This window comes from Suricata suricatta, chromosome 11 (assembly GCF_006229205.1).
Source record: "Suricata suricatta isolate VVHF042 chromosome 11, meerkat_22Aug2017_6uvM2_HiC, whole genome shotgun sequence".
Taxonomy (NCBI): domain Eukaryota; kingdom Metazoa; phylum Chordata; class Mammalia; order Carnivora; family Herpestidae; genus Suricata; species Suricata suricatta.
Genome location: NC_043710.1, coordinates 49,055,851 through 49,074,312, shown reverse-complemented (window position 1 = coordinate 49,074,312; position 18,462 = coordinate 49,055,851). Strand labels below are relative to the sequence as shown.

Sequence of the window (18,462 nt, the reverse complement as noted above, 5' to 3'; positions counted from 1 at the left end):
CTTCCATACGCGATCTGGCCTTTGACTGCATTCACGGCCCCACTTCTACCACTTTCCTCCTGCCTTATCTCTCGTTAGCCCACACGCTGGATGTCTCAGGACCTTTGTGCGTGCTGCCTCCTTAGCCGGAATGCCATCCTCCAGACACCCGGAGATCTGATCGCTGCTAAGACGTTGCCACATCACAGAGGTCTTCCCTGACCCTCTCTAATGAGCATCCAATGAGCTCTGCATCGAACTCTGTGCTGACAGCTCAGAGCCTGGAGCCTGCTTTGGATTCTGTGTCTCCCTCTCTCTCTGCCCCTGCCCTGCTCACTCTCTGTCTCTCTCAAAAATAAATAAGACATAAAAATGTTTTTAAAAACTGAGTTAAACAACCAATCAATAATATATATTTTCAATCAACTGCTAACTTCCATGTGTTGTGGTTAAGTAGCCTCTAATACTTATTCTTTGGAATGTATTGATACTTGTTTTATGGCCTTGATTAGACCACTGTTGGCTTTCATTAATGTCTTATATGTGCTGAGAAGGTGTGTGCATTCCTCCCGCTGTCAGGTGCAATGTCTGTATTTGTTCATTACATCCCCTCACCCACTTTGTTTAAATCTTCACTGTCGTTACTGATTGTTTTGGTTTGCTTGATCTCATGAGTTTCTTAGAAATGCATATTCAAATTCTACTAGATGGTGGATTCTGAATTCTGAATATTTTGCCTTATATTTTGAAGCTGTGTTTTGTATTATATGAATATATTTTTAGAATTCTACCTCCCTGGTGAGTGCTTTTATCATGTAGATTAACACTCTTCATCTCTAGCAATGTTTTTTGTTTAAAAAGTATTTTGTCTCATGTTAATCTGTCTGTCCCAACTTCCTTTGGGTGTTTCTTGGTATTGGTATTGACCTTCTTCCATCCTTTTTCAATATCAAGCTTCCAGTGTGCTTTTATCTCAGGTGTATCTTTTGCCAATGGATATCGGTGCACTTTTACTTTTTAACCAGTTTAACAATATCTGTCTTTTAACTGGCCAGTGTTGTCTGTGTACATTTATTTTGATGATTAATTCATCTGACCACTTGTCTTTTTTTCTTCTTTTTTTTTATAATAGTTTATTGTCAAATTGGTTTCCATATAACACCAGTGCTTCTCTCCACAAGTGCCCCCCACCATGACCATCACCCCCCTCCCCTCCCCCTCCCCTCCCCCTCCCCCTTCAGTCCATGGTTCATTTTCAGTATTCAGTAGTCTCCCTTGATCTGTGTCCCTCACTCTCCCCCGCTCTCTTTCTCCCTTCCTCTCCCTTTTCAACCATCCTACTGTCTAATTTCTACTTGTCTCACACTTTCTGTGCTTCACTCACCCCCTGACTCCCTTTTTTATTGTTTTAAAATATCAAATTATTTGTATGTGTTCTTATTGTGGATTCAAGGCCCAGTTTTCCTTTGGTAGGGTGGGCTTTCTCTACTTTACTGAAGGTGTTACCGTTTTATATCCTGGCTTTTTGCAGAGGTCTCCCATTTGACCGCTCCCTTGGCTCAGGCCTAAGCTTTGTCTCCTGTCTCCCTCAAGTGGTCTGTGGCCCAGGTGTTAGGCTGTCAGGGAACTGGCAGTGGCATATGGGACAAACACCAGCTCAAATTCTCTCTTCCCCTTGAGGTTCTGAGCTCTGAAAATTTCCTTAAGTTCAGCTGCTTAAAAAGGTGTGTGCACGTGGGTTTTTGAATTTGTGGGTGTTCTTGGAGAGTTTTCTCTGTGCAGCTGGCTGGCCGCTGCTGGCCCTGGGGCTGCTGTAATGCTGTTACCTTCCTTGGCTCACCATCCCCTTCATCTTCAGAGCAAGTAGTGGCAGGTCGAGTCCAAAGGTCATGTCCCTCTGATCCTGTCTTCTGTGTCCCTCTTCTTATTTAAGAGCTCATGTGATCAGGAGTACAGGATAACCTCCCCATCTCAAAATTCTTCAGCATAATCACATCTATAAAGTCCCTTTTTGGCGTATGAGGTGACGCATTCATAGATCCCATGGTTTAGGACATGGACATCTTTTGGGGAGGGTGTCATTATTGTGTTTCCCATAATAATAAATAACACCTCTTTATTCCTTTCCTTAGTTTTAAACCAATTAAGTAATAGACAAAGTGGTCAGACAGAAAGAGACCACCATAGGGGCTTTATTGTTAGTTTTACTGATTAGGAAAGTTGTTAGCTTGATCTGACATCATAATCAGGATTTTGAATCCTACACACATGCTTACACTGTGAGTTGAATTTAACCCCTCTGCAGCAGAAGAGCTGGTCTCCGAAAGCGTCCCTGGAGGACAGGCTTGCATCCAGCGATGGGCAGCTCTTGAGAGATGCCCTTCTGTCAGCTCTCTGGTCAGAAGGTGCATTTGTCCTCTGAGGAAAAGATGAGGGGAGACTGGAATGAGGCCACCCTCCCTTCCCACAGAAATATGGAGACAGGGAGAGGTCCCCCGAATAGCGATTCTTTAGTCTTGTTGAAACTTCCTGTGTGGCCTAGTCTATAGTCAGTTTTTTTCCTTCAATTTTCAATGTAGTTGACATATAATGTTACATTAGTTTCACCTGTATAACATAGTGATTCATCAAGTTTATACATTACGCTTTGTCCACCACAAGTATAGCTACCAGCTGTCCCCATATGTCTCTGTTACAGCATCATTGACTATATTCCATATGCTGTGCCTTTTGTTCTGGTCAACTATTCATTCCATTACTGGAAGGCTGTATCTCCCCTTCCCCTTCACCCATTTGTCCAGCCCCCAAACCCTTCCCTCTAGCAACCGTCAGTTGTTCTTTATATTTGTAGGTCTGATTCTGCTTTTATATATTCATTTGTGGTTTTTTTGGATTCCACATATGAGTGAAATCATATGGTATTAGTCTTCCTTAGTCTGACTTATTTCACTTAACATAATGCTCTCTAGGTCCATCCATGTTGTGCCAAAGGAGATGATCTCACCCCTTTTTATGGCTGTGTAGTATTCCTTTACATCACACTTCCCTTATCCATTCATTTCTCCATGGGCACATGGGTTGCTTCCATATCTTTGTTATTGTAAATAATTCTATAATAAATACAGGGGGCACATGTACCTTTTTGAATTAGTGTTTTTCTTTCTTTGGGTAAATACCCAGTAGTGGAAGTCCTGGATCATATGGTAATTCTATTTTTAATTTTTTGAGGAAACTCCATACTGTTCTCCACAATGGCTACACCATATGGAAAACCATGAGTGTTCCTTTTTCTCCACATCCTTGCCAGTACTTATTATTTCTTGTCTTTTTTATTTTAGTCATTCTAATAAGTATTTGGTCAGTTTGGGGGGAAAATGTTTCATATGTGCTTGAACACATGTGCCATCTCTAGTTGTTTGGGGCAGAATTCTCTGTCCGTTGTTTTGAGATATCACTTTATTTTTTATTTCATGTTTAGCTCTGCTTCATTGGTCATTTCCTAGGTTAGATGGTCACAACATGCTATCTTTTTTACACACCGTGGGATTTGGTTTTTAAAATTTGTGTTTGAGATTTGTTTGTCCAAATTCCTCCTTGAGAAGGCCTGGCATTCCCTACGTCATGCTCAGGACTGCTGAGCTGTGCGGTTCCAGGGGCACCATGCACACTCTGGCCTGCAGGGGGTGCTGGCAAGTTCTCCGTATTGCGTAAGCTGGGAGCAGTGCCTTCCTACAGGCAAACAAAATAGGGTAGAAATTTTCATTTCATGAAGGTTCGATAGAACTTGTAAAAACACTTGGCCTGATATGTTCTTTGGAAAAAATTAAATTATGGCTCAAATGGTCCAAATTATAGTTTAAGTTATTTTTTATGGGATTATTCAGATGATTTTTTATTTGTTTTTATCATTTTATCCAGTGGTGTGTATGTGTGTGTGTGTGCGTGTGTGTGTGTGTGTGTGTGTGCATGTGTTTTAAACTTGCTTTTGGTTTTGCCTTACTGGCCTTGTTGTTTTTAATCTCTGCTAGAAAGTTAAATACCTATTTCTATTCTTTAAGGCTCATACTTATATTTTTAACATGTCTCTTTACCATGAAGGCTAAAGATAAATGTCTTTAAAGAAGTGTAATTCTCCATCATTAATACATGACTCTTAGAACACTTCGATTTCTATCACTGCTCCATTGTCCACATTATTTTTTGTAGAATTCTAGTGTCATCTTCATCCATATCCTCCAAATTATTATGTTTTTTTAATTGACAGTGTTTATTTTGTTTAACAATTTAACATAGTTGGTTCTTTCATCCCACACCTGTTTGCTTGCTGTAGTTTTCTTCTTCATGAAGTAGATCCTTTAAAATTACTTCAGTAATAAATTGCATGAATGATCATCTGAAAAATGTACTCATTTTATTCTTTTGTAAAAGCTTATTTATTTTGAGAAAGAGAAAGAGCATGTGTGTGTGTGCGCTAGCAGGAGAGGGGCAGAGAGAGAGGGCGAGAATCCCAAGCGGGCTCTGTGCTCAATGCAGAACCCATCCTTATTTTATTCTTAATCTTTATACGGTTTATCTGGCGCAGGTTAGAAGTTGTAGATGAGGGGCGCCTGGGTGGCTCCGTAGTTTAAGTGTCCAACTTCAGGTCACGATCTCCCAGGTTTTGGGTTCAAGCTCAGTGTTGGAATCTGGGCTGACAGCTCAGAGCCTGGAGCCTACTTGGGATTCTGTGTCTCCCTCTTTCCCTGCCCCTCCCAAACTCACCCTCTGTCTCTTTCCCTCTCTTAAAAATAGGTCCGTAGTCCAATTTTGAATTTATTTTTATGGTATAAGAAAGTGGTCCAGTTTCATTGTTTTGCATGTAGTTGTCCAATTTTCTCAGTGCCATTTGTTAAAGAAACTGTCTTTTTTCCCATTGTATATTCTTGTCTCCTTTGTCATAGACTAATTGGCCATATAATCCTGGGTTTATTTCTGGGCTTTCTATTCTGTTCTATTGATCAATGTGTCTATTTTAGTTGCATTACCATACTGTTTTGAGTACTACAGATTTGTAGTATAACTTAAAATCTGGGATTGGGATACCTTCAGTTTTGTCTTTTTCTAGATCACTTTGGCTATTTGGGGTCTTTTGTGGTTCCACACAAATCTAGGGATTATTCTAGTTTTGTGAAAAATGCTATAGGTATTTTGATAGGGATTGCATTAAATCTATAGATTGCTGTGGGTAGTATGGACATTTTAGCAATACTTCTTCTTCCGGTTGATGAGCATGGAATATATTTCCATGTGTTTGTGTCACCCTCAATTTTTTTCCATCAGCGTTCGATAGTTTTCAGAGGACAGGTCTTTCACCTCCTTGGTTAAGTTTATTCCTAAGTATTTTATTTTTGGTGCAATTGTAAATAGGATTGTTTTCTTAATTACCTTCTGCTGCTTCATTATTTGTATGTAGAAATGCAACAGATTTCTGTATATTGATTTTGTATCCTACAACCTTATTGAATTCACTTAGTTCTAGTTGTTTTTGGTGGCAATTTTCAGGTTTTCTATATATAGTTTTATGCCCTCTGAAAACAAGATGGTTTTATTTCTTAGTTACCAGTTTGGATTCCTTTGTTTCTTTTTATTTCTGGTTGCTATTGCTAGGACTTCCAATACTATGTTGAATAAAAGTGGTGAGAGTGGACATCCCTCTGTTGCTCCTGACCTTCAGAATACAGTTCTCAGTTTTTCACTATTGGGTATGATGTTAGCTGTGGGTTTTTCATATATGTCCTTTATTATGTTGAGATCTGTTCTCTCTAAACCTACTATTGAGGGTTTTTTATTATGAAGGGATGTTGTATTTTGAAAAACCCTTTTTCTGAATCTATTGAGATGATCATATGGTTTTTATCCTTTCTTTTATTGATGTCATGCATCATGTTGATTAATTTGTGAACATTGAACCACTTTTACATCCTAGGAATAAATCCCCCTTAATTGTGGTAAATGATTTTTTAATGTATTGCTGAATTCAGTTTGCTAATAGTTTATTGAGGATTTTTGCATCTGTGTTCATCAGAAATATTTGCCTGTAGTTCTCTTTTTTTGTAGTGTCTTTGTCTGGTTTTGGTATCAGAGTAATGCTGACCTCATAGAATGAATTTGGAAGTTTTCCTTCCTCTTCTATTTTTTGAAATAATTTAAGGATGAGTATTAATTCTTCTTTTTAAGTATTTGGTAGAATTTACTTGTGAAGCCATCTGGTCCTGGACTTTTGTTTATTGGGAATTTTTTGTTGTTGGGATTTTTCTTGACTATTGATTCAATTTCATTGCTGTAATCAGTCTGTTCAAATTTTCTACTTATTTCTGTTTTGGTTTTTGGAGATATGTCCCTAGGAATTTACCCATTTCTTCTAGGTTGTCCAGTTTGTTGGCATGTAATTTTTCATAATATACTCTTATAATCCTTTGTACTTCTTTTGTGTGGGTTGTTATTTCTCCTCTTTGATTTGTAATTTTGTTTATTTTAGCCTCCCCTTTTTATTCTTTTGATGAGTCTTGCTAAAGGTTTATTAATACTGTTGATCTTTTCAAAGAACTATCTCCTGATTTTATTGATCTGTTCTATTGTTTTTTAATTTCTGTTTTGTTTATTTCCCCTTTAATCTTATTATTTCCTTTCTTCTATGGATTTGGATTTTGTTCATTTTCTAATTCCTTTTGGTGAAGGCTAGGTTGTTTATTGGGGATTTTTCTTCTGTTTTGATGTAGTCCTGTATTGCTTAAACTTCCCTCTTAGAACAGTTTTTACTGCATTCCAAAGATTTTGGACCATTGTATTTTCATTTTTATTTGTCTCCATGTCTTTTATTTAATTTTCTCTTTGATTGTATGATTGATCCATTCATTATTTAGTAGCATTTTATTTAACTTTCATGTATTTGTGTTCTTCTCAGACTTTTTCTTGTAATCATCTCTAGTTTCATAGTGTTATTGTTGGAAAGGATGCACAGTGTGACTTCCGTGTTTCTGAATTTGTTGAGTTGAGACTTGTCTTTTGGCCTAATATGTTATCTATTCTGGAGAATATTCCATGTGCACTTGAAAAGAATGTGTATTCTGCTGTTTTAAGGTGGGATGTTTTGAAGATATCTGTTAGCTCCATCTGGCCCAAAATATCATTCAAAGCCCTTGTTTTCTTGTTGATTTTCTGTGTGGATGATTTATCTATTGGCGTAAGTGAGATGTTAAAGTTCTCTACTATTATTGTATCATTATCAATTACTCCTTTATGTCTTTTATTAGATGCCTTTATGTATTTGGGTGCTTCCATGTTGAGTGCATCAACATTTATAACTGTTGTATCTTGTTGTTAGATTATTCCTTTTATGATTATATAGTGCCCTTCTTTTTTTCTTGTTACAGTCTTTGTTTTGTCTATCTTCTCCAATATAAGTATTATTACTAAGGCTTTCTTTTCACTTCCATTTGCATGATAAATGCTTTTTGTATTCCTTCACTTTCAATCTGCATGTGTCTTTAGGTTTGAGTCTCTTATAGGCAGCATCTAGATGGGTTGTTTTTTTTTTCCGTATCCATTCTGTCACCCTTTGTCTCTTGTGTGGAACATTTAGTCCATTTATATTCAAAGTAATTATTTACAGGTAAGTACTTATTGCCATTTTGTTACTTGTTTTATGGATGTTTATGTAGTTCTTCTATGTTCCTTTCTCTTTTTTTGCTCTTTTTTCAAGGTTTTCTGGGTTTTTTTTACTGACATACTTGGACTGCTTTCTCTTTATTTTTTTGAATACCTGTTACCAGTTATTGTTTTGTGGTTAACATCTTACACATATACCAGTCTACATTAAGGTGATGGTTACTTAAGTCTGAACCCATTAAAGGATCATTTTTTAAAAGCTGATCTTTCACGTATGTATTTCTGAACTGTGTGACATACATAATTTGTGCAGGTGAAGTAGTACTCATTGTTACTGCAGCATAACATCCTAAAAGGCCAGGAGCTTGAAACAGCATAGTTTGTTTCTTGTTCATACTTCAAGTTCCCTTCAGATCTGCCGAGGGCTCTGGTCAATGTCATCATCATTCTTGGACATGGCCTGAATCAGTCTCCACCATTACCAGAGACCAGAGCAGGTGGAAGAGATATGGGGAATTATGTACTGGTCCTTAAAATCTTTCGTCTTTATTGGCCAAAGGAAGTCATGTGGCCATAAGTAAACAAGGGGCAGACATGTAATCCCACTGTGAGCCCAGAGGCGAACCAAAACATCTATAAATAACCCTAATTATTACCACATACCTTCTTACTTGCTTTTAAAAGTGATCATTAAAAGGCTTTCAATAAAGTCCTATGCTTGCATTTTACACGGTCTTATTTCCTCTTATAATTACTAAATCTGTATTAAGCTTTAGTTTTTCATCCTTAAAATAATTACCAGGTGGCCTCCCTAAACATCAAAATTTAGTACTGATTGTGGAGATTTTCTTAGGTTTCAGATTTCTTAGATGGTTTCAACTTAGGCTGCACATTAAAATGACCTGGGGAGCTTTTTATTATTCCAGATCACATCTTAGGCCAATTAGAACTTCTGGAGGTAGGACCCAGGCATCTATAGTTTGTAAAACTCAATGTGCGTACAAAATTGAAAATCTTTGTGCTAATCTGGCTTCCCCAAAGAGTGCTTTGTTGTTCAAACTAGAGTGGGAGAGTGACCCAAAAGAGAAGCTTTATTAGGGTTTGAGTATAAGGTGAATTGCTCTTTTCTGAGAAGTGATTTGGGGAATAACACCTTGTCTCTTTTATATGTTGTGTTATAAGTTATGCTATTGTCTCTTTTATATTATTCTGTTACCCTCAAGTATGAGGGCATATATTTTCTTCTTTGTTGTAGCTGGTTTGTTGTATTCTGATTTGTTTCCCCCTGTGGTTGTAATTTTTCCATAGGAGCTAATCATCTGAAGGGAATGCATGGAGTATGGAATTGAGTCTTCTAGACAGTTGTTGCCTTTGCTAATGCTAGGCCTTAAGTTTCACCATTCTGGACCATTTTGTGAGCCTGTGTATTTATATGAATAGCAAAAAAATTAGGGATTTAAGTCTTTTATGTATGCATACATCACATGCAAAAATAGTCACACACACTCACACACACACACCCCTTGAATAGTAGGGAAGAATCCCAAGGCTTTAGGGCAGAGTCAGGGCCCAGAGAAAGAAAGAGACTTGTCCAAGACCAGTTAATGAAAATCTTGATCTCCCCACCTACCCATGGCCTGACTGGCCTGACTTATTGTCTGTTTATAGAAGTGTCTGTGTTGGAGCATGTCCGGGATGGGATGGTCAGGGATTACTCAGCACATTGGAGACTGGGGGGTCTTGCTCTGCTCAGTCCATTTTCTTCCCTGAGGTTGGATGTGGCCCTTCCTAGTCGGCTCTCCATTGGATTTGTAAGGCCCAGAAACTACTGATCATATACCAGAGTGCAGGTGATCGGCAGTTTCCCAGCTCCCCAGAGCCATGGACTTGTTTGTGGATTGTGACCCACAATTCCCTCTACCCTGCGCTTTCAGAAAGCAAACCAGCAATCAAATAGTAATTGTTTCCTTCTGTGTGGATTTTTCCTTGCAAAGACTGCCGTGGCAACTAGGAAGCTGACTCTTAGCGGGGTGGAGGGACCTAGATTTAGACGTCAGGCCTGCCCAGTAAATGTGGATGTGGTGGCCCCCCTGCCCACATTTTCCAGCAGAGTCCTGATTCCCAGTATTTTATCCCGGTGGCCTTACAAACAATCCAAATGCCCTAGAAATTCCACCATTGACACCATATTTTATGTTTTTTATTGCTGAGCAGAGCACAGAAATCCTTTGTCAGACTGTGTCACCCCCAGTCTTTGGTTTGAAAAATAGATGTGTTTATGCAAAGATGACTTATTGTTTGTTTGTTTAAATGGTGAGGTTTACAAAGGCAAAAAACAGCCCTTGTTTGAGACACTTGAAATTAGAGCTGATCCAGTCCAAGCTCTCTTCCTCTTAGCTGTTCCTCCAAGCATATGGTCAGATGCCCTTCGACATCTGCAGGGCAGGGGCCGTGATGCCAAGAAGTCAGCCAACTATGGCAGGGACCCTGCCCTCAGAGCTTCACTGCCCTGAACGGGGAGCTGAGATGTGGATTCACTGTAACTGATACAGCTTTAAAGTGTGAGCACAAAAGGGGATGTTGAGGTTTCCCAGGTGGGAAGATCCAGAAAGATTCCAATTCACTAAATCTCACCAGACCTGGGACTGTGGCAGTCTGTGGCACTGTATTGTGCAGAGCGTGTCACTGGGCCGGCCCGGAGTCGGGAACCACTGTGGGAGGGGAGGGGAGAGGAGGTTTTTGGTGCCACCTGTGCAGACGTCCGTACCACATTAACTGAAACTTCCGGAACTCAGAGCTGATGAATAGCAGCTCGTTATTTTAGCTAGTGTGTTTTGGGTCACTGGTAAGGGCTGGCTGTGTTCTCCTAGCTGTCTAGGGGTGTGAGTATCTGTACATCATTCCCCGTGGGCAAGTTGTCCACTTGGGTCTGGTCTCTTTCTGTCGTGCCCTGCCCAGGATTAAGTATGGTTTCTGCCGAGTTTATTTGAGAATGAGTGTGCCGAGGCAGAAGTGGTTTTCTAGGCTTTTTATCCATCTTCTTTCCCCTGTCTATTCTCTCTTTGCTTTTTACCAGTTCCTTGTCCGGGGCATCCGCCCTTCTTACCAAAGTTCCTGCCTCTCTCTCGTTCCAGGCACTAAAACAGGTGCAGATATCGGTGATGGGAGCTGCGAGCCTGCCCTGGCCTCCCCAGCCTCCCGCACGAACCCTTTCCCAGTGCTCCATCTCGCTGAGGACTTGAGACTGGCACTGGAGATGCTGGAGCACCCTCAGGAGAGAGCAGCCCTCCTGAGCCAGATCCCGGGCCCCACTGCTGCCTACATCAAGGAGAGCTTGGTGAGTGGGCCCCTGGCCTGTTAGGGAAACCACTGGGAAACAGAACCACACTAAGCCCACGGCGTGCCACACTGCCCGGGACTCTTACCTCATCTGTGCACTTTCCAGCCTCTTCCTGACTCCCATCCAGCTGTGGCCGGCCCCCGCTGGGTGGTCCTTTCCAGCAGGAGAGGAGAGCCCAGCAAGCAGCTTAAGCCATACCATCAGGCTGCATGTGTGCTCCCGTCATGCTCCCTGAGGAGGGGGAAACCTGGGGTCACAGGAGAGCAAGCATGAGCATTTTTCCCTGCGGGATTATATGTAGAACTTGCCGAGTTATAATCCCCAGCTGGGGACTCTATACTCAGTTGTGCCCTTCGTTCTTTGATTCTTGCAACAGCTAGAACCTTGTCACCTCACCCATTTCTTCACTGCTGCCCTTGCTCTTCAGACCTCCTCGCCCTGGTACGTTCTGTCCCTGGAGTGGGATACAGGCTTCCTAACTCCCCTTCTGCTCTCTCGGGATCAAGGCTGCACACCTGCTAGTCTCTAAGGGAAAGAGACGAGTAACCAAAGCTGCAAGAGACCAGCTGGTCTACTTTAAGAGCCGATGATATTCGGGAATGGGGACGGTGCGGAGCGTGCCCGCTAAGGACGTGTCTAAACTGCAACCGTTCCAGGGAAGGAGGGAGGAACAGAGGGGTTTGATGGAGCATGTGATTGCCTAAGCTGAGTTTGGGCATGAGAACCAAAATGCAGTCTTCTAAAGCTGGAGTCCTGCAGACTGATCCAAAATGGGAAAGTACACACAGAGGTGGGAAGGCTGGAGTGGGACCGCTACACTGGGAGGGAGGGCTTCATGTTGGAAACCCAGGAGGCGGAGACATCCTGTCCAGAGGCTACATCATTTGTGATTAGACAGGTTGCATCCCAGATATCCTAGCTGACATTTTTTTTGAGTGGAGGAAAAAGTTTATTTTATATAACTGAATGGAAAATCACAAAATAGTAAATAAAATTTAATATGGTCTCATGGGCCCTGAAGGAAGCAGTGCCCGAGTTGGAGGGGTGATTGCTATGTCCAGGTAGTCTCCTAGGTGGAACTTCTGTGACTGCAAGGTCATGGAGTCATCAGTCCCCTCCCCTTCCTCCCAGACATGGTGCTGCCACTCTCTCCTTTCCTCGATAGCCAGGCTATTTTAGGATCTCTAAAAACAATTGCAAAACTGAAGTGTGTGCCCTTCTTTCTAGTTTCTGGGTAGACTTCTACTAAACTAGTTAGTTCTTTCAAAGTTGCATCCATCCAAGTGTAGATGTGCAGTTCACTGGACAGTACATTTCTGTGGGAGAATTCGTCCGTTTGGTGGTGGCACCTGTTACTGGTGGTGAAAACACACGGCCGCGGCAGGCACATTGTCGATAGTCTCATACCGGTGCCTTCCTCTGAACACCGAAGAACTCTTCGTTATGTTTGTATGTGTTACTCGAGATTTCCGTTATGTAGGCTGCCTGCCTGGTGTCCTGTATCACACCTACAGCAGTGTGGTAGGGAGAGGAGTAGCCTCCCAAAGACGTCTATGTCTTAATCGCCAGAGCCTGTGAATATCACCTTCCATGGCAAAGGGGAAGGTAGCAGATGGAATTACGGTGGTTAATCAGAGTTGAAATAGGAAGAGCAAGCAGTGTGGATTGCCCAGGTGGGCCCAATGTAGTCACTGGTGTCCTTATAAGTGGAAGGAGGCAGCGGAAGAGTCCGTGTGGAAGCGGTGGGAGCCGACCTTTCCAGATGGAAACACCTCAGGAGCCAAGGGACACAGGCGGGGGCTGGCAAAGTGGCCTCCCGCCTAGAGCTTCCAGCATGGAAAACATTCTCACCAGCACCTTGCGTTAGCCTAGCAAGCCCCACTTGGGACTTCTGACCTCCAGAACTATAAGGCAGTATGTTTGTCTTGTTAGAAGCCACAAGGTTTGTAGTAATTTGTTAAGGCAGCAATAGGAAGTACAGCCAGATGCTGCCTGGAAGAGGGTGGGGAAGCCTGTGGGATGGCTCACAGGTGGGCCTGTTACCGTCTAGCTTTGCAGATTTCCTTGTGTCGTTCCCCAAAGGAAGATAGTCCTTGGTGGGCTCTCAGACTTGTGCCACTACCAGACAGAGGCTGCATCTGCCTCCCCACTCACCCTTTCCAGCCGTAGTTAGGAGTTGCAGGGCGGGCTTTAGGAGTTAGTTCTTCTCTCACGTCCCAGGGCAGAAGGGTCTCTGCCTCCATAAGTTCTACCAGGAATTCTGGCTGCTCCTGTACTTCTGGCTCTACAAGGCTGTTCCTTGCTTCTCTCCAGTCCCCTATGACCATCTTCTGCCCATTTTTTCCTGGGCGAGGACACCCATCCCTCCTCCATTGCCACTAGCCTGACTGACTCCAGCTGCCGTGTTTAAGGGGGAACTTTATGATGCCTAAGAGAGTTACTGGTCCTTAGCCCCTCCATCTGAAATCCTTGGGTCCAGATGCCTTTTAGAAGTCAGAGCTTATTAAACTTTAGAAAGGTGAGACAGTGTATCTCTGCTGTGTAATCTATTCTGCCCCTAGCAGAAAGGGAGCAGGAACACATTAAGGTTTCTTTGGCACAACTCCTGAATGTCCACATGAAGCGGGATAAAGAAAGACTGTAAATATTGTGCTAGTCCAGGTCCAGTTAGACTGCCAAATAATGGCACCAACGTTATCTTTTTAAAAACAAACCTTTCATTTTCAGAGCTATGGGCATTTCAGAATTGTGGGTAAGGGACGGTGAGCTTATACGTGGAATGTTTTAGTGTTGAAAACAAAACTTAAAACCAAGTGTTGGTTATCAGATGTCACTACTCTCAATATCCACCAGCCAAAATTCTCCTAAAGTCACTTGTTGACTTTCTGTCCTTGGGCTGTCCTGTCACCATGTGCCTGGGGCCCCTTGGAAACTCGGAGTTAGAGCCTTTCCCATGGTTTCCTGAACCCTTCCCTCGGTCTGCAGGGCAGTTCAGCATCTTGTTTTAAATGCCCCTTCTCGGCTTGCCTAGGACCTCCCCATCACATAACCAGGAGACTCACTGGGGTGTCTTCCCCAGAGAAAGCCCACTCCTCCCACAGTACAGGAAATAACTCTTGGTTCTTTTCTTCACTGTAGAGTTTACAATGATTATGTACTTCTACCTTGTACGGACATGCCTGGATTTATATGACCATTTCTCTAATAGTAACATGTAGGTTATCTTTAATCTTTGACTGTAGGTTTGCTCCAGAGAATGTTCAGGGATATTTTTTATCTCTAGATATTTCCCTAAGATAGAGTCCTACCGGTGGAACTGAAGTAAACGGACACAATACAAGATACTCAATTAAACTTGAATTGTAGATAAGCAACGGACAATTCTTAATAAGTATGTCCCATGCAGTTTGCTAAATCTGGCACTCTAATCCAAAGGTATTAATATCCTTAAGGCTTTGACACATTTCTTCCAAACCAATTTTCAGGAAGATTTCTCTCCTTTATATTTTCACTGGCAGGGTTTGAGGTGCATCCTCATCAACAATCATCACTAAGATTTAAAAACCACCTTTACTCATTTCTAAGGAAAAAAGGACTTTTTACCACTTTGTGCTTCTTTGCCTAGTAGAAGGCTAAACATTTTATATTTAGTATTCTTTAAAAAATTTTTTTTAAATGTTTTATTGATTTTTGAGACAGACAGAGCATGAGCAGGGAGGGACAGAGAGAGAGGGATACACAGAATCAGAAGCAGGCTCCAGGCTCTGAGCTGTCAGCACGGAGCCTGACGCAGGACCCACGAACGTGAGATCATGACCTAAGCTGAAGTCGGAGGCCTAACCGACTGAGCCACCCAGGTGCCCCTATTTAGTATTCTTTTGTATGGTCTCCAAAGTTTTGATCTTCCATCTAGAAAAAAAATTCATTTTCTACTTATACATATTTATATACACAGTATTGTCCTAATGTATGTAAATTATACAACATAGCCCCAGACGGGGATTTTTAAGGACACGTTAAAAAATAGCTCTGCACACCCCAGAGTTCACCTTGGATCTGCTTACCCCACCTTGGTCTATTCATATTCTACATTATTCTCTCCTCTCCCCTTTAGGATTTTAGTTCTTTTCCTTATATATTGGCCTCTTCTAAGAGTGGTATTTTTCTTACTTTGTTTTTAAAATGTTGTTTGTGGTGCTTTTTGAGACTAAACTTTAAAAGGGTTGTAATTAACTATCCGTCTTTCCTGTTTGGGTTTCTTGTTTTCCTTGTATCCCTAGAAAGGCCTTTTTTAACCTCAGATCAAATAATACTCACCTGTATCCTCCTCTAGTAAGTTCATGGTTTGATTTGTATCTTACAGCTCACTTGGATCACCTGCGGTATTTCTTAGTGTGTGGTGCGAGATAGGACTGTAACGTCAGTAACTTACTAAAAAGGATTCTTAGATATTTTTGATCCAAAGGCAGTCGACATGGTTATCAGTTTTTCAAGATGTGTTGCTGAAAACCACTTATATTAAGATCTGTAGCTCTGGTTTGAGGTTATTTATGGTGGGTGGGGGAATGCCTTCCTGAAAATTGTGGCCCATCAGCAGCTTATGACTGGTGTACTTTCAGGGTGGGTCAAAAGTTCATATAAACATTCCAGGATACCAGGACAGGATGTCAAGTTTTGATTCTGGGCAGAGACCGCCTGTCTGTATATTAGATGTTGCAGACCTAAAGTCCTTTTATAATCTGGGGACACACACATTCCATAGTAGGTCTTACCTGTAAGGAAATAGAGTCCAAAGTAGTGAGGAAACCCACTGGTATGTTTTGGATTGGTTTTAGATGGGTACTTTTTAGTCAGAAGACTTTGCCATTTAAACTGTGGTCTGTGGACCAGCTACCTTGCCATCCCCTGGTAGTTTGCTTGTTGCATGGTGTTTTTATAAGAGGCAGAACCCCCACACCTACACCCATCGAACTATTTTCCAGTGATTCATAGTCACGTTAATGTTAAAGTTTGAGAACACTGCCATAAACCAGAGAGGTTTGAATTATTTAAAATATACACATGGCTTAGAATTGGAACTAATAAGGCAGCTAGAAGGGTCAGGCAGGCAGTGCTTAGGCCTTGTCATCCAGGGTATCTGTGTGTCCCTTGCCTGTTTGTACTATTCTCTTTAATCAGCGGTCTTTGCCATATGCCTCCATACTGCTTTGTCATTTGTTGTCCCGGCCTGGTCCAGCTCTGCCTCGTGACCTCTCTGGCAGTTGGTGTTGCTTCTCTAAAGAAGTAGCATAGACAGTAAGGAGGTTTATATGTCACTAACAAGGATATGCAGAAGATGGGTGGTCCCAGGGTCCAATCAGCGGTTCTGGGATAACCTCAGGGGCTCTGGCTCTTCCCATCTTTCTGCGCCATCATCCTTAGGGGTTGGTTTTTCCTCAGAGCTGCTGCCTAACAGTTGCAAGATGGTTTTTACATCTCCAGGCAACGTGTCCAGAGGTAGGACCTGTCCTTTCCTTGTTTTCCACTCCCCCAGTTAGGAAGGAAAATCTTGTTCTGAAGCCCTGCAGCAGGCTTCCTATATAGTCCCAAGGTTCGGATCTGTCCACATGTACAAGCCCTAGCTGCAAGGGAGGCTGGGAAACTGGTATTGGCACTTTCATTCACCATAGGGGTCAGTGGCCTTTGTCAGAAAGGAGCTGTACTAGGAAGGAGAGGGGAGGAGAAGGAGGGGGGCTCTTAGAAAGACAGCCCAGAGCAACTGGCACATGGCCTTTATATTTGATTTTATTCTTGTTGACAAATTCTTTTCATGTTTTCTCTCCTGCACTCATCCCCCTCCTTTCTTTCTTTCCTACTCTCTCCTGCTGTGTGTGTGTGTGTGTGTGTGTGTGTGTGTGTGTGTGTGTGTGTACATACACACACTCCATTTCCTGGAAGAGAATCCAATTGGCCTCCTAACTTTTTTTTTCAAAGCTTATTTATTTTGAGAGAGTGAGTGTGTGAGCAGGAGAGGGACAGAAAGAGAGACTGGAGGAGAGAGGATCTCAAGCAGGCTCCATGCTGTCAGCACAGAGTCGGATGCAGGGCTCAAACTCCCCAACCATGACATCATAACCTGAGCCAAAGTCAAGAGTCAGATGCTTAATTGACAGCCACCCAGGGACCCAGGGTTGCTCCTAATTTTGGGGCCAAGTTCTTCGGGTCTACAAAGACATGTTAAATGCAGAAGAAATGGAAATTGAAGACTTTTCATTTATGCACAACTGTGGATTAGCTGCCCTTGGGTCCGGCTTCCATACAAGGGCCAGTTAGCTGTGGTGAGAGGGTGAGAGGACCTTGTGATGGAATATGCTGTCCTCTGTACTGTGGACCTTCAGACACCAATGTTGATCTTTCTGTGCACAAGGAAAACAGGCGCTGAAGAGGCAGAGGTGGATGTGGGGGAATGGTTGGTGGTTAGAATAGAAACAGATAGCAGATAAGTCTGGGCCCTGCCTTTGCCTCAGGTGGAGAAGGTGCCTCCGGTCCTAGTATATCACCATATCACCGGGGCTGTGTCTCTTTACAGTGGGTGGGGCTGGGCCTCCCCCTGCCGGTGCGGGTGGGCTAGACCGAGGATGATTGGCAGCAGCAAGGACTCTGCCTGGGACTAGTTATAAACAGGCCAGACTCCTAAAGACCAGGGTGAGCAGACCTGCCCAGGGTTCAGTGGTGCTGGATTGAGTGAGTTTCCAAAGATTTGGGGCCCGAAACAGAGTCTTCCTTTCCTTGGTGGCGGTAAATGAGGAAAAAGTGGGCTCCAGGCCTAGCAGGGTTTATGTGGGGCTCTCTAAGCTGAGGACCCCCTCTGGGGCTTCAAAAAGGAAAGGAACAAAGGGCCTAGATTCTGTAAAAGTAGTATCTGTGTCTCAATTCTGGGCCCATCACCAGAAAGTTGGTAGTGTGTCATAACCCGCGCTCAGGGTCGCGTTACTTTACTGAGCCCCGCGTTGAGGCACCAATTGTCATAACCCGATGGCCAGGGCCGCTCGTCCCCGGCGATCGGGGGGTACCTGTTTCCTCCACCCCTACCGGCAGGGCGGAGAATCGTCACGGGTCCTTCTCCTGAGGGAGGGAGAGAGAAAGGGGGCAGGAGAGGGAGACGCAAAGAGTAAAGACAGAACTCACGGTTCTCCGATCAGGCGAAAGAGAGTTTATTCAAAGAACTGTTCTTTATATAGTCTTCGGGGGGGAAGACAAGGCAAGCTGACCTAGGCAGGCTACAGAGTCGGATGCATATCAAAGAAGTGCCCCGACCTTGCCTCAGCAATCTTGGGGGATGGAGAACTAACACTGAATACGGTTTTGATCTTTTGTGTGCCTTGGCCACTCACGTCTAGCTCAGCAAGACAGTCGCCAAAGTTATTTTGACCAGGAAATGGCAATCTCCAGCCTCCAGATGCAAATCTTGTTTACTGGCTCACTCAACGGAGTGATAATCCTTGCCTGAGGCAGAC

At 42.8% G+C, this 18,462-nt stretch overlaps 1 protein-coding gene across 1 annotated transcript in view; it reads left to right on the top strand.

The window, feature by feature from the left end:
* The window catches only part of PPFIBP2 (PPFIA binding protein 2), a 143,776-nt gene that overhangs the window by 33,861 nt on the left and 91,453 nt on the right, over nt 1-18,462 (top strand). The window contains exon 3 of the mRNA XM_029956607.1: nt 10,761-10,963. Coding sequence (XP_029812467.1) covers nt 10,761-10,963 — 203 coding nt within the window. The remainder of the gene's footprint in view (nt 1-10,760; nt 10,964-18,462) is intronic.